Source organism: Gracilinanus agilis, chromosome 5 (assembly GCF_016433145.1).
Source record: "Gracilinanus agilis isolate LMUSP501 chromosome 5, AgileGrace, whole genome shotgun sequence".
NCBI classification, from domain to species: Eukaryota; Metazoa; Chordata; class Mammalia; order Didelphimorphia; family Didelphidae; genus Gracilinanus; species Gracilinanus agilis.
Window position 1 is genome coordinate 181,662,741 of NC_058134.1, and position 15,820 is coordinate 181,678,560.

The 15,820-nt window shown below is 34.6% G+C and overlaps 1 protein-coding gene across 1 annotated transcript in view; it reads left to right on the forward strand.

Moving 5' to 3' along the window:
• Window positions 1–15,820, forward strand: part of ITPR2 (inositol 1,4,5-trisphosphate receptor type 2) — a 529,867-nt gene that overhangs the window by 207,894 nt on the left and 306,153 nt on the right. The window contains exons 15-20 of the mRNA XM_044679064.1: window positions 1,096–1,268; window positions 4,184–4,303; window positions 4,418–4,603; window positions 6,688–6,939; window positions 7,857–8,001; window positions 8,828–8,978. Of these exons, the coding sequence (XP_044534999.1) occupies window positions 1,096–1,268; window positions 4,184–4,303; window positions 4,418–4,603; window positions 6,688–6,939; window positions 7,857–8,001; window positions 8,828–8,978 (1,027 nt within the window). The remainder of the gene's footprint in view (window positions 1–1,095; window positions 1,269–4,183; window positions 4,304–4,417; window positions 4,604–6,687; window positions 6,940–7,856; window positions 8,002–8,827; window positions 8,979–15,820) is intronic.

Genomic DNA, 15,820 nt, shown 5'->3' on the forward strand with positions numbered 1-15,820 from the left:
TAGTAATTTTCTACTTTATAAATTCTGTTAACTACAAATATTATGGGTTAAATTTACTTATAAGAAATAATGCTTATACATTTTTCCCCAAGAGCAGGATAGTGAAAATTTTTTGTACTAGAATGTCTTTTCCTAGATAATAATATCTCAGTCATTAGAAATTAATGACAAATTAAAGTTGGGGAATTTGAGTACAGTTTGCCTAGACTTGAAGCTGAAGAGGAGTTAAGTAGGATTACATATGGGAAGAAGTAAGAAATAAAGATTATGAAAAAAGGACATTTGATTAAGAAGGAAACAATAATAATATTTTACTCAATATTACTTTTTAAAAAACTTGAAGACATTGTCAAATCCAACTATTTCCTTCCTAACAGATTGTGCCTTTCATAGGATGTCATTACCACATCGAATAGAAAACAAATAAACCATAAAACATTCAAATCCATCCAAAATCCTGTACCTGACATCTCACAGTTTATACATATCTAAATGTTAGAAACAAAGACCTTGTATATTCATTAACCATTTTCATCCCTTTAATTATGCAAAATAATTGATTCATAATTTGCAGCAATACTACCTACCACTTCAGGAGAAATAAGAAAAGACTAACTTTTGGATCTTCCATGATAAATAATCAAATAATAAACTGAATCAGCAATTGGATTTCACATCAGTCAGTTCTCTAAGTGCCTCATTATATAACATATTTAATTATAATTAGGTTAATTGTGTTTCTCACTGACAAGCATTTAGTAATAATAAAATTCTTGAACATCTTTTATGAGACTTTTCTTTCAGCTCCATATTAATAATGTTTTGCTTTCTCTATTAAACAATTTAGCTTTACAATGCTGTTCTCTTTAAAGACATTTTAAGATGATTTTTATTCAAATTTGAATGAATTAATCAATCATAATTCTCAATTATATCTTGGCTCCACTTTCTACCATTTAATTTTGATTACTATCCTAGTAACTTGTTCCTAGTAGGTGTTTAATAATTTTTTTGTTGTTGTTGAACTGAATTGCATTAACAGATTATTCTGGGCCCTTTCTTTTCTTTCTTTCTTTCTTTTTTTTTTTTTGGCAGGAATATATTGCGAAGAATTTCTGTGTCATGCAATCCCAGATTGGTTATGATATTTTGGCAGAAGATACTATCACAGCTTTGTTGCACAACAACAGAAAACTACTAGAAAAACATATCACAGCAAAAGAAATTGAAACATTTGTTAATTTACTCCGGAGGAACCGGGAGCCAAGGTTTGAAACAGCTCATATACTATATATTTTTTAAGTTTACTTATTTAATTTAGAACATTTTTCCATGGTTATATGATTCATGTTCTTTCCTTCCTGTAGCCAATGAGCAATTCCACTGTCTATATTATTTTCTTACAGACAGTGGCTTTTTGTTTTATTTTTTACAACTTTTATTACTTAGGGGTTTTCTCCATTGTCACACGATTTCTCTTTATTGATATGGAGGTTTTCGAAAAAGTATGTTTATAATGATTCTACCACTAATAGTAATCCTAATAATAATTGCAATATTAAAGAATGCATATGCTGACTATGCAAGGTACTTAAATTCTCAGTGTTTTAGGCTTGGGTGGTGCAGAGAAGATGCAGATCTACACTGTAGAATAAGAAAAAAGTTTCTCATCTAGAGCCACCCTTAAAGGTATTCTCTATCTGGGTCTTATTAAAAATGGTCTACCATGGGTGCTTAAAGGTCTTTAGAGTTTTCTGTGGCTTCCTTACAGTGTCTATGAGTAGTAAAGAGACACTAGATGGCGGTAAGGATGAATTCTATTTGTAGCTTGCTTTAGTTTTTAAAATCACTTTTATATACGTTATCTCATTTGATTCTCATTATCATCTTGTGTGAAAACAGGACAGATGCTATTATCGTTATGAGAAAAAAAGATGAGTAAACTGAGGCTGAGAGAAGTTAAAAATAACTTGTTCAGACCTGGAAGAGTGAGCAAAAGGTTGACAAGACCCCAATGAGCCAAACATTCTACCTCTAAGACTGGTGGTCTTTCAATTGAACGACAATAACTTATCATGAAACACTTTTAATACACAGAATAATTGACCTGTTGGAAAAGTTCGCTTTTCAATTTCAATTGAATCGCTTAAAATTATTACAGTATTCATTATAGAAAATCAATTGTAGAGTATGAGACTAGGTCTTTGGACTCTGTGAAGCCAACATTCCTCTCCTGAGGTGAATGCAAACATTTTTTATAAGATGTTGTCCAAGCAGCTTTGGCCTTTGATTTTTATCTTCCAGTCCAGGAGTGAGATGTTTTAGGCTAGGTAAGTCATATCCTAAGCAGAGGTAGTCCCAATACAGGAAAGAGATTAGCACTAGATGAGGAATTAATTAATTAACATGAGGAATCAATAACATAATTAAATAAAATCATATAATAATAAAAGGAATTAATAGTTTTATTATTATCTTATTCAGGTGATATACAGTTTATTATATAAATATACTTTTATATTATATATTTTATATTATGTGCATAATATAAAATATATAAATAAAATAAAGTTTTTATCTTCTGATTCAGGTGATATAAAGTACAACAGCATAATTCTTCATTCCAAAAAGATCAGTTCACTGAGACAAAATTGGTCAGAAATAAAATAACAAAAATAGGCTCAAATCTTCAAAGGGGTCTGTGAACTTATCAGCGTGGGCTCTCAGTAATAAAGTCACAACTCATTCATGCCTGCCATAACTGTTCTCCCTGTTTCCCCATCAGTTTGGCCACAGGAAATCTAATCAATGTGCTGGAGGACTTTCTTGCTTTTTTCTGGGAGCAGTCTGAGTGTATATTTATTGATTTTTTTTAACCCTTACCTTCCATCTTAGATCAATGCTGTGTATTGGCTCCAAGGCAGAAGAGTAGGAAGGGCTGGGCAAAATGGGTCAAGTGACTTGTAGAAGAGTCCCACAGCTGGGAAGTGTCTGAGGCCAGATCAGAACCCAGGACCTCCCGTCTCCAGCCCTTCCATTGAGCCACCTAGCTGTCCTAATCCTTGTTGATCCTTGTCCTCACCACATGACCAAGCCATCTTCTTTTTCTTTTATTTATTTCCTCGTTGACATCTTTTACTCCTTTCCAATCTTCGAAATGTATGAGTAATATGTTGCAACCTGCTCCTGTGTACCATGTGCCTCTCCATTGCTCTGTTATTAATTTTTAAATCTTTGGAAGCACTCCATGTGTCATTAATAGAGAATACAATTCTGAAATTTTAAAAAAGGGGCTTTTGTTTCTATTGGAAACCTCTTAGTTGAATGTCCATTTATCCTTTCCATCCTAGGTAGATGTACTGATCGATAAGCCAATATTGGTACATGAACTGCAATTATTTTCATGAATGCTTTCTGTAAGTTTTATCATCAATAGAGCATTTTGAGATGAGTAGATATCCCATGTAATAAGGAGTCTTGGTGCCTTTGGTATAATTAAAAACAACTCTGCCAACTTATTTCTTTGCTTCTCCCAGGGTACCCATGATGCTTTTTTTTATTTAGCTGAAATTCCCTTCTTCTGATTTCCTTTGTAGTGAGAATGCAAGGCAATATGATTCAGCTCTTCTGTCAGTATGTTCACTCACTGGTCATTGGGCAAATATATTTATAGTAAAAACACTAAAAAAACAAACAAAAAATTCCCACCCAAATCTTGTGAGTCTTAGAACTCTCTGCCCTCCTTTCTGCCACTTTGCCACTATTCCTGTAAAAGCAGAAGATGGCAAAGAACTAAGAAGCATTTTGTGTCTTTTTTGGTTTCTTGAGTTGCCATACCAAAAATTCTGCCACTCAATGGCCAGCTTCCTGGAGGTGAGCCTCTCTGTCTGTGGCTGAATGGATCCTAGAAATCTGTCTCTCTCATTTGGTGGGACCATATTCCAAGCCTTTCTAGAATGGCATAATCCAGTAGAGTTTATAATCTGTGAGAATAGCCTTTGAAAACTCAGGGTCACGTCTCTACCCCCATAATGTAATAAAATAGGGCCCAGGGACAGTACAAAAGTAATATTAACCTTTAAAGATTACAAAAGTATACAAATGTAAAAATGAATTTGCATGATCTACATTTCATTAATAAAATTCCTTGTTTATGTTCAACATGATCTGCTTCTTCGGTCAGATTTTTGGATTATTTATCAGACTTGTGTGTATCTAATACCACTGCCATACCAGTGACTCAAGAACTCATCTGCAAATTTATGCTGAGTCCAGGAAATGCTGACATCCTCATTCAAACCAAGTAAGCATCTCTAGCAGAGACATTCTTTTCAACTTAATTCAGCTCCCTAAAGGCCCTTATCATAGCTGTCGCCTGAGTTTATTAATAGTTTTGGTGTGTGTTGTGTATTTGAAGGTTGGTTTCCATGCAAATAGACAATCCTTTGGAGTGCTCCATCCTGTCAGATGATATCGATGATGAAGAAGTTTGGCTCTATTGGATTGACAGCAACAAGGAACCTCATGGCAAAGCTATCCGGCATCTTGCACAAGAGGCTAAAGAAGGCACAAAGGCTGATTTAGAAGTCCTCACCTATTATAGGTCAAGTATTGTATAATTCATGATCTCCAATGCTTATTGGTAATTTAATCAAACTCTTGCTTTAAAAAATATTTAAGAAAATTTTCTGAAAAAAGAGTTCAAGGTGCATGGAATATTTTAAAACTTTGAAAATGAAACAAAATCAAAATTCTTCAATTTTACATGGTTTTCTGATCACTTATAAATTTTGAATTATTGTGCAAAAACAAGGGTTTTTTTATGTGACTGTAGATTGCTTTCAGTCTCTCTGTATTTGCAATGCTGGAGGACATTAGGAACTTATAATCATGGTACTTTAAATACCAAAAATGTTGAAGTAATAAGGCAAGGAACATGAAATCAAAAGGATACAGGAATAACTTTTCCTACTTTATTTTACTTTACTCACCCAGTCTATGGTATCTGACCCTTAGTATTTGAAGAACTTCAACATTTTATCTCTGCCTCCATACATTCACAAAATAATAACAGCTAAAGTTTATACAAAGTAGAAATTTTTTTTTAGAATTTTGGGTTCCATATTCTTCTTTTCTCTCTCTTCCCTCTTCCCTGAGAAGGCAAGCAATTTGATATAGATTATACATGTGCAATTCTTTAAAATTTTTCAAAATTATATATAATTATATATAATTACATTTAAGGCTTATGACAAATCTGTGAGGTAGAAACTATAGGTATCTGTATTTTACAGATGAAGAAATTAGTTTGTTCACTCATTCCACAATTATCTATTAAACATCTATGGTTTGCAGTGCTAGGTTCTGGAGATGTAAAGGCCAAAATGAAATAGTCCCTAGGGTTTACTTTCTATTAGAGGGGTTTGGGGAAGTACATAAATAAGTAAATGCAAAATATATACGAAATAGAGCTTTTTTGGGGGCATAGGTGGATGGCTTACAAGCAGCTTAAGTATCAGGGATGGTGTATGTCACACCTAGATCTTTCTGACTAATTCTGAGGCTCTTTCCAATCACCTCTCTGGAATTCTGTCTCAACTCATCTCTCTGATTTACTACTTTCTTTCAAGGCTCAGTTTATATACTGCTACTACTATATTTTTAGGAAGACTTTTCCAATTCTCTAATGGATGTTAGATTCTCTCTTTCTCTCTTTCTTCCCTTTCTCTCCCTTGCTTTCTCCTCCCCACCTTTCTTTTCCTCTCTCACCTTTCTCTCCCCATTGTCTACTCAAATTATCTAGAATTTACATATTTATAAATTACACATCTTGTACCCCTCCCACCATTAAGAGGTAAGTTCCTTAATAGCAAAAGCACTTACAATTTCATCTTTATTTCTAGCACAGTGCTATATTAAGATACTCAATACATGTTTGCTTAATTTGATTTATTATTTGATTTATTAATTTTTGGATTTATTATTATTTATTATCAAATTATAATTTGATTTATTATTAACAAAAATTAATTTGACTATTTCACTTACTACTGAAAGAATGAATACCCCGATGATATATACTTGATAATTATAGAGGAGATTCACAATTCCAGGAGGATGTTAGACTAGATGACTTCTAGGTTCTCTTTTACTTCAAATATTTAATGTTATGAAATATTAATATTTTAAAAATGGACATAGAATAATAATCAATCAGTCAATAAAGCCTATAATTAAAAAGTGTTTACTTAATGCCAGTTACTGTGCTATGCCCTGGGGATATAAGAACAAAATAGTCCATGACTTCCAAAAATATATCTTCTACCATTGGGACAGACTTGAGAAAAACAAAATATATATCAAATAAGTACAAAGTAACTTTTGGAAGGAGTCACTAGTTGATGGTGGGGTCACCTCCTGAAAGAGGTGGTGCCAGCGCTGAACTTTTAAAGGATTCTAAGAGTTAAAGAGTGAACTCTCTCCTGGTATGAGGGACAATCTATGGAAAAGCCTAGTTATGAGAAAGACATTAAGTTTGAAATCCATTTGGAATTATTTAATTGGCAGTTGGTAATGTAGAGGAGAAATGCTAATTTTTTTATTTAAGGAATTTTTAATTTAATTTCCTTAATATTTAAGGAAATCTCTTATGATGAATCAAAAAATGTAATGGTTAATATTTTCAAGGTACCAATTGAACCTCTTTGCAAGGATGTGTTTGGATCGCCAGTATCTGGCCATAAACCAGATTTCTACCCAGCTTTCAGTGGACTTGATCTTACGCTGTATGTCAGACGAAAGCCTGCCATATGACCTGCGAGCCTCTTTTTGCCGCCTCATGCTTCACATGCATGTGGATAGAGATCCCCAAGAATCAGTGGTCCCTGTTCGCTATGCAAGACTGTGGACGGAAATACCTACCAAGATCACAATATATGAGTAAGTCTAATAAAGCTCACAGAAGCCTCAATACCTGCAACTCTGATGACATAAATAATACCTTTTCATGCTTTTTCTTATTCAGACGATCAACCTTACATATTCCAATGTGTCACTATTTGGGGTCAAAATCATTATAAATTTTTGTATTGATATATTTTAATATCATTTATATTTCCCAATGAATCCATCCTCTCCTCCTCTGGAGAACCATCTTATAATAAAGGATACATTCAGATAAAAAAAAAGACAGTTTATCAAATATCCAAAAAGTCTTACAATTTAAAATGTTCCATACCTATAGTCAGTCCCCTGCCTCTCCAAAAAGGCAGGGAGAGGTTCCTTTTTATCTCTTCTTTGGGGCCAAGCTTGGTCATGATAATTTCATTACATTTTGTTTTGATTATTTTCTTGTTCTTTTTATTTACAATGTTGTACTCGCTGTGTATATTGTTTTCCTAGTTTTATTTCCCTTACTTTGTAGCAGTTCATAGAAGTCTTCCCATGTTTTTCATAGTTTCTTATAATACAGTAATATTTTATTACATTCATATGCTATAACCTATTTAGCCAAACCCATAGGCACACTATTGTGAATTTGGGATGTATGCCTTCCTGTGGATTATTAGGGTCAAAGATTATAGACAGTTCAGTCATTTTTGGCAAAGATCGCTTTTAATAAGCACTTCCATTAAAAGAGGGAGTAGAAGGAAAAGAAATGGAAGAGACTACCTAAAAATCATAAATTGAAAAAATTACATTTTGTCTAAAATGGAAACTACACAAAGGCTAGTTTACACTTAGGCTTTAATCCAAAACAACAGACAGAGCGAAGTGTATGTTTGTGTACTTAAAAACCTGTCTACAGCCAATATTGGGAACAATTTCATTTTGATTCCCTTTGTCGATCTTTGCAGATATGATTCTATTACAGACTCTTCGAGAAATGATATGAAGAGGAAATTTGCACTGACAATGGAATTTGTTGAAGAATACTTGAAAGAGGTTGTAAACCAGCCATTTCCTTTTGGTGATAAAGAGAAAAACAAGCTTACATTTGAGGTATTTTACACCAGTCCATTAACAAATGTTAAATTTTTCATCTTAAAAAAGAAAGCAATAAAGGACTATTTTTTAGGGGAGAGTCTTGAAAAAGTGATGAAAAATATGATGATTTCAGTCTTCCATCTGGTTTTAATTAAATTTCATATTTGTAGCAACTTCTTATTTCCTTATTTTTTATTTCATTCTTAAATTTTGATGGTTTATAGTCATCATTTGCATTAGACATTTTTTGCATTGATGGACAGTCATTTATGCATATATTTCCCTGTGAACTCAAAATTTTCTATATAGGTATATCCATAGCTTCTTCTTTTCACAGTGAATTAGAATTTATTCGTATTTTGCCCTATTACATAACAACTTTGGGACAAAGTCAGAGAGATTTTTAGTTTACTGGATCCTTATTCTATCATGCTTTATCTGCGTGAAAACAATGTAGCAGAGGACATAACATTTTCTGGCCAAAAATAATATATCATATTTCTTCTTAGTGAAAATTCTTGGAGGGGGGTCTATTTATTTTGTTGACATAGTAATATACCAAAAGATGGATGGACACAAAATGGTTAATGCACTTAAAAATGCAAATAAGTACCATTTAAATTTATGTAGTTAATCTGTCTCCCTATTTTCTAAATTTAGCAGTAAATTGATTTCATTTTGACAGATCTAGATTTGGGGGAAATTAGAATCTATTTCAGCTTTTGTATGGAATGATTTTTACTAGTTTTTAAAGCATGAGAAATATTTAAAAATAATGAATATTCTTAGTATTTCCATGTTCATCATATTGTCATTTTTTCTTTTGTCTCCCTTTTTAAAGGTGGTGCACTTGGCTCGAAATCTTATTTACTTTGGATTTTATAGTTTTAGTGAGTTGCTAAGACTGACAAGAACACTTCTGGCTATTCTGGATATTGTACAGGGACCCATGTCATCCTACCTTGAAAGATTAAGCAAATTTCAAGATGGAGGTGAGAAATTTGGAGAAAACAATAAGCATGCTAAAAATTATTTTTGATGATTGTTTTTTTGATGATTGATTTTTATTATTGGCTTCTTGGGGATGAATAATTAAAATCCTTTAAAGCATGATCATATTTTGTAGCTGTGAATAGAATATTTATATTATACTTTATAACATTTTATAATTTAATTATAAGTACATAGAAATGCATTATATTTATATATTATGAACAGATCATATGTTTATATATTTAAATATATTTCTATATTATATAAACATATTACATTTATTTCTATATTATACATAAATGTTATATTTATGGATATTCTGTAGGAATATATTATATTTATACATATGTGAACATGTTTATGTATATATTACATATATATTTTTATTTATATTACATATAAATCCTTATACATTATGTTAAATAAATTATATATAAATATATAAATGTATAAAATAATTCTATTTTACAATGCTTTATAATTTAAAACACTTTTCTCACAATACTCTTTGGAGGTGACTATCATAAATTTTATTATTAGCATTTTGCAGAAGATACTGAAGCTCAGAATTGTTACATAGTACATCTGAGGGCACAGGGCAACTAAGTGGTGAAGCCAGGATTCAGATTCAGGTGGACTCAAAGATCACTAAGATCCTTCCCAGCTCTCAGAATTCTGTGATTCTGTGATTCCTTTGGCTCCAGGCTTCTCTAGATGTCCGACTGGTGGCCTGGGGTGATGGGCGAGGAATCTGATAGGAGACTCTCTAGCCCCTGAGGACATCAGAAAGTGAACCCTGGGTGCGGCACCTAATTGGGACTTGGTGGTTGCCCGCCTTCTCTACCCGCTGGCTGGCCATAGAAATGGTCAAATTTCTATTAGAGACACCTGATGCGTAAATATTACTTAAGCGTCTGTGAGATGGACCCCTTTCCATACTATTCAATGGCAGCCCCACAAACTGTTGTCATCTATCTCTTCCTCCTTTCTCAGTAAGTTCCTCGAAAGGGTCTTCTTACCCTCATTGCCTTAATTTTCTTTTTTACCTTCCAATGCCTTATTCCATCTGACTTCTCACCCCACCAATGAACAGTTTCCTACCAGGTTACCAAGTGGTTCTTAAATGGATCAATTTAATGGCCTCTTTCCAGGACTCATTCGACTTGAATGGCTTCTAAGATGAAAGTTCTTTCTCCTCTCCCTTTGCTGTCTGCTTCTTCTCAGTCTCCTCTCCCAGCCCGTTCATTGTGGATATCCTTCAAGGCTCTGCGTTGAGCTCTGCTCTCCAGGGATGGCCTTCCTTCATTTGACTCCCTCTTGAATTTTGCTGGACCACTTTGAGATGATCCTCTCTGTGCCTGCTGGGATGGCTACTCCCTACCATTCCTGATGCCTGCACTTCTGTTACCCAAGGCTGGACTTTTCTTTCTTTAAAACAAACCAACCAACCTCTTATAATATCCATCTTAGAATCTACATCAATGACTGGTTCCAAGGCAGAAAAGGGATAAGAACTAGGCAAGTGGGGTTCAGTGCTAGATTGGACTTTTCATCTCTATCCACTAAGCCATCTGGCTGCTCCCACTTTCTGGATGTCCACATACTTAGATATATTTCCTCCTAGTGTCCACTTCTGGAACTTCTATTCATCTAGTCTTCTTACATCTTGTGGGGATGTCTAGACTCTTGGTTTCAGCCTAGTTTGACCCACCAAACCTCTGATCGGACATTTATTATTCTTGTTCTGAGTCTAACTAGCTTTTTGTTGTTGTTTTTTTGTTTTTAAACCAGGGCTTTAATTAGTCTTTGCACAAACTTTGCTCATACTAATTCTATTCCAGCACAGTAGGGGTACAGCTTTCAGAGAAAAATTGCCTTTCCCCCCTCCTTGATGAACTGGCAGGTCAGATGCAGTGGGATGGAAAAAGAGACATGACTGGAAGGAAAAGAGCCGCAGTTCCTGGGGTTCTGCTTTGTTCCGACCTCAAAGGTGGCAACTTTAAATAGGATGTGCACAGGCAGTGTTCAGGAGATTTTATGGCCAATGCGGTAGGTTTAAATGTTAGTAATTAGACTTTGTTGCAATAAGGGAAGAATAGCTCAGGAAACTGGTAATTACAGAAGTTTTTTTTCCTTCTCTTCTGGGTCATTGGTTAATACTCTGCTCATACCCCACGAATATGGGTGGAAGTTGCCATCGTATGAGTGCTGGTTGGTGGTCTCCGTCTAATTTCTAGTGTATGACTGTTCACCATCACAGTTATTATTAATTGTTGGTCTCCACAGAAACTACCGGGCTCTGAGCCTGATCCACTGTTTGTGCCCCAGAGGGGGTCCATTCAGAAAACTGCTGAAGCACAATAATAGGGGGACACGCGGAGTGCATGCTGCCTCTGCCTGTTCTGCGGGAAAACAGAAGATGCTAATCTGTGCAAATAGGAAGCTAGCACCTCTCACGGCCACAATATTCACTTGAGAATAAAAATATTGTTTTTCCAAATAAGTGTGCTCACTCACAGCATGCTATGTTGTTGAGTCAATTTGCTTTTCCTAATCCCTGTCATTTACCCTTGCGGCAGCTTTAAAATGAACAAGCTTCTCTCCTAGGGCAGCAGCATTATATCAAACAGCGCCTCTCTTTGTCGCTGATAACAGTTGAAAGCCAATGCAGACACTAGCAGAGAGAATGCATATTTATGATGATGAGGCTTTGTGAGCATTTCCTTTGCAAAAATCCTAAGTAACTCAGCAAGGTAACACCCAGGGAGAGGGCACTTCAGAGTATGACTGCGGCAGGGGGGAGTCTGATTCCTGATGTCAGAGTAAAAAGGCACAAGCCAGGGAAGGCAAAGTGAATCCCACCTGAATAAGCCTAGTGAATAACAGGATCTGGTAAACCTAAATTCCAGATTCCGGGTTCCCTCAGACTAAATGGACAGCACTCATCTCCAGTTCTTACACCAAAGTTTAACAGATGTCTGAACTTAAATTTGGCCAGAATAGGATGCTTGGCGTGATGTTTTCGCTTAAAAAACAAAACTAGAGGTCCTGGGTTCAAATGTGGCCTCAGATGCTTCCTAGCTGTGTGACCCTGGGCAAGTCATTTAACCCCCATTGCCTAGCCCTTACCACTCTTCTGCCTTAGAACCAATCCCCAGTATTGATTCTAAGACAGAAGGTGAGGGTTTAAAAACAAACAAACAAAACTATGCTTGAATATTAAAGTCTGGGTTAGAGCATCATAACCCTTTGCCTTCTGAGAAATGGAAAGATATGGAGAACTTTCCCATCATGTTATAATTCTTGTCTTAGGCAGTAACCACATCGTAGAGATTTCTAGGAGACATTTCTGAGATTCTTGGATCTGGCTGTGTCCTTCCTACTCAGTCCTTGTTCTTCCCATTTCTCCCCCTACACATCCTTTCTACTCCAGTTAAAATAAGCTAGCTGCTATTCCCAAATCTTTGCATCTTTATTCCTGCTATTCCTTTTGCCCAGGAGCCTTTCTTCTTTTTCCTTTCTCCCTATCAAAATAGGCAGCTGGGCAACAGAGGTGTATAAGACACGGAGTCAGAAGGACCTGAATTCAAATCCTGCTTCTCACACTTCCTAGCTGTTTACCTTTGGCAAGTCATTTAATCTTTATGCCTCAGTTTCCCCATTTGTGACATGAGGCTGATAATACCTACCTTGCTGGGTTGTGAGGATCAAATGAGTTAATACACAAAGTACCTTATAAATTTTGAAGAGCTATATAAATGCTAGTTATTGTTACTATTAATAATGATAACTCTATCTATCCATCAAGATTTAGCTAAAATGCCACTTCTTCCTTGAGACCTCTTTATTCATATTAACTGGAAGTGAACTTTTTTTTCCTATACTTTGTGCCACGTGCAATGCCTTTTATGGGCTTTACTTTACTGATAGCTTTATTTCTCCTATTACATAATAAGCTTCTTGAGCTCTCTTATAAACTTGGCTCTGGGACACACAGCAACCTGTTCCTCCAGTGTTTAGCAACTTGTACATTGCACTAAAAAAAACTGTTCTTCGTGGAATAAATTCTCTTTTTTAGTCTCATTGTTCAACTTGTTGCTGGAGAGATTAAAAAAGGAGCAGTGGGTCAGGAGCTTAAAATATTTCTCTTTTTTCAGGGTTAAAAGCTAAATTATTAGACTTAAGGGTCATGGAAGCTGAGAAACATTGTTGCTGATCTGGGGAATCTTTTGGTCCCAGGTGTCCTGACTGCCTGATGCCACTTCTGAGAATAGAATAAGCCTCTCTTACAAAGAAGCTACTCATTTTCTCCTCTTTCTTCTCAGGGCTAGAGGCCTGTATATCTATAATGGTTCCCTGCTCATCTTATAAAATTGGAGAAACTCAGGGTATCAAAGATTATGAGCAAAGCAAAGGATTAAAAGAGAATTGATTTTGTTGCTGTTTTAGTATTTAGGGTCTAAATACCCATTTTGACCATTTTTGTGAGTCTCTCATTGAGGAGCTACAATGAAAATGTGCCTTTTCATAGACACTGAATGGCTTTCTCCTAAGTTCCATATTTATTATAGATGACTACTTATAAAGCACCCACTCCTTTTGCATACATAAAATGGCATTTATTTTTTCAGTAAGTTCTGATGAAGGTTAACTAATAAATGATGACTGTAATTTAAATGCATGTAGTGAGTGGGTGGGTGGGTAGGTGAAGGACTGGGAGCTGAAAAGAGACGGCTTTTAAGGCTTAAAAGTTTGAACTCCTAAGCCCACTTGCCCAAAGAGATGGTTGACTTTAGTCAATTTATGTATTCAAAATTGTACTCACCTTTTGTTTGTACTGAAAAGAGTCTCTTAAGTTGCTTTTTCAGTATTTCAAGATTCTTATGTAAAACATCTCACTCTAAAGCTGAAAGAACCCAAAGATTTATCAGTGTACTGTTATCAGGAGGATATTTTTAAATATGAAAGGTTAGTTGCTGCTCAATAGACTAGGCTGAAATTATGATCTGAAGAGGCTACCTTAAAATAAAAAATGTAATTGATAGCAGTTAATAGCCTTATTTTTTTCAGTGTTCCTGTGGCCCAAGGATGAGGTATATTCGATGTATTTCTCTGCCTCTGTTTTATTGATGTTTCGTCTCTACATTATAGACATTTAGAGATTATTCTCCTTTTTGAGTCATTTGACACAATGCAAAATAGCTAAGTAAAACTAAAAATATAGTGACTTCATCTGAAAGTGCATACCCCCACCTATTTAAAACAAAAAACAAATTTCTCTCCTTTCTACCTTGTACTTTATTGGGGAGGAAAAAAGAAAAACAAATTTCTTGCAACATATATGGTATTCAAGCACAATTAATTCCCTCAATGGTAAAGGGAATGTATATGGCTCATTCTGCATCCTAAATCAATAATCTATCTATAATGGATAGCATGTTTCTTTGAAATGGACTTGTGAATGGGCATTATATTGATCAGTTCTTACAGCTTTTGAAGTTGTTTTTGCTGTTTTGTTATTATTTTATTTTCACCAGTTTATTAAAATTGGTCATTTTTATAGTATCAATGTTACAGTATAAATTGTTCTATTTCTGCTTACTTTTCTCTGTATCAGTGTCTTTCCATGTTTCTTGGAATCATCCATAATCTTTATGATGTTGTTTTAACCTATTTGATATTTTATTAAAACACGTTAAAATCTATGTTTACCATGGATAATGGTTTTCTGTTTTTATTGGCTTATATATCAGGACCTTATCTATGTCATATAAAGAATTTGATGGGGTCCTTTTATTTGCTATTTTCATACATTGAGTTCAGTTTCATTCAGTTCTTCTGGTCTTGGAATTTTTTCCCTTTGGAAATTCATGGCTTGCACAATTTCTTCCTCTGTAATTAGGTTGTTAAAACAATCTAGTTCTTGTTCTATTAATTTGGCTATTTTGTCATTTGGGGGTAAATTTTCACTGATTTCCTTTAAGTTGTTGATTTTGTGGGCATATAATTGGGCAAAATAGTTTCTAATTCTCTTTGGAGAGATATCAATAGTTCTCTTTTATTAGACAGTCCTAGATCTTTGGAGGAATAATTACTTGAACAATAATTTCTCTCCTTTTTTGGTTGACTTTTTTCTTCTACTCTTTATACTTTTTTCCTTTGGCTTGAGAATAGTATGGAATTAGTGGTTGCTGCTCAGCAGAAGAGTGTGCAAATGCAGAAATAATTTGTTTATGGTATATTCTGTCCATTTTATGAGAAATTCTGCAGGAAGACTGTAAAAACTCATAAGACTTACAGGAAGTTTATGTTTTTTACAAAGAATGTTAAGCAATAAGGAATTTAAGTAACATGTATATTTTTAGGTGATGTAGTGCTTAATCTTTCATAAATGAGAGGGACATCCTGTATTAAAGAAATTAAGCAACATAAAACTGTTCAAAGTTGAGACCAAGCAAAAATGAAGTTATGGACCACATAGAAGGTTTAACTCCTGTGTTATGACTCCATAAAAGAAAACAAATGGTTATAATGAACTGATGACAGGCTTATGGAGACTCAACTCCAGGGCTAATTGCTAGCATTTATATTATGCTAGAAGTTTTGCAAAATGCTTTTACATCAATGCTTTCAAACTCAAACACAGGATCCGTGTGGACTACATATTGACTCAGAACACAACAAATGAATATATGATCTATACTGTATTGCATGTTTCTTTATTTTGTTAAACATTTCCCAATTTTATTAAAAAAAAAAAACAACCAACAAACCTTACCTTCCATCCTAGTAGCAATACTAAGGCAGAAGCATGGCAAAGGCCAGGTAATTGGGGTGCCTG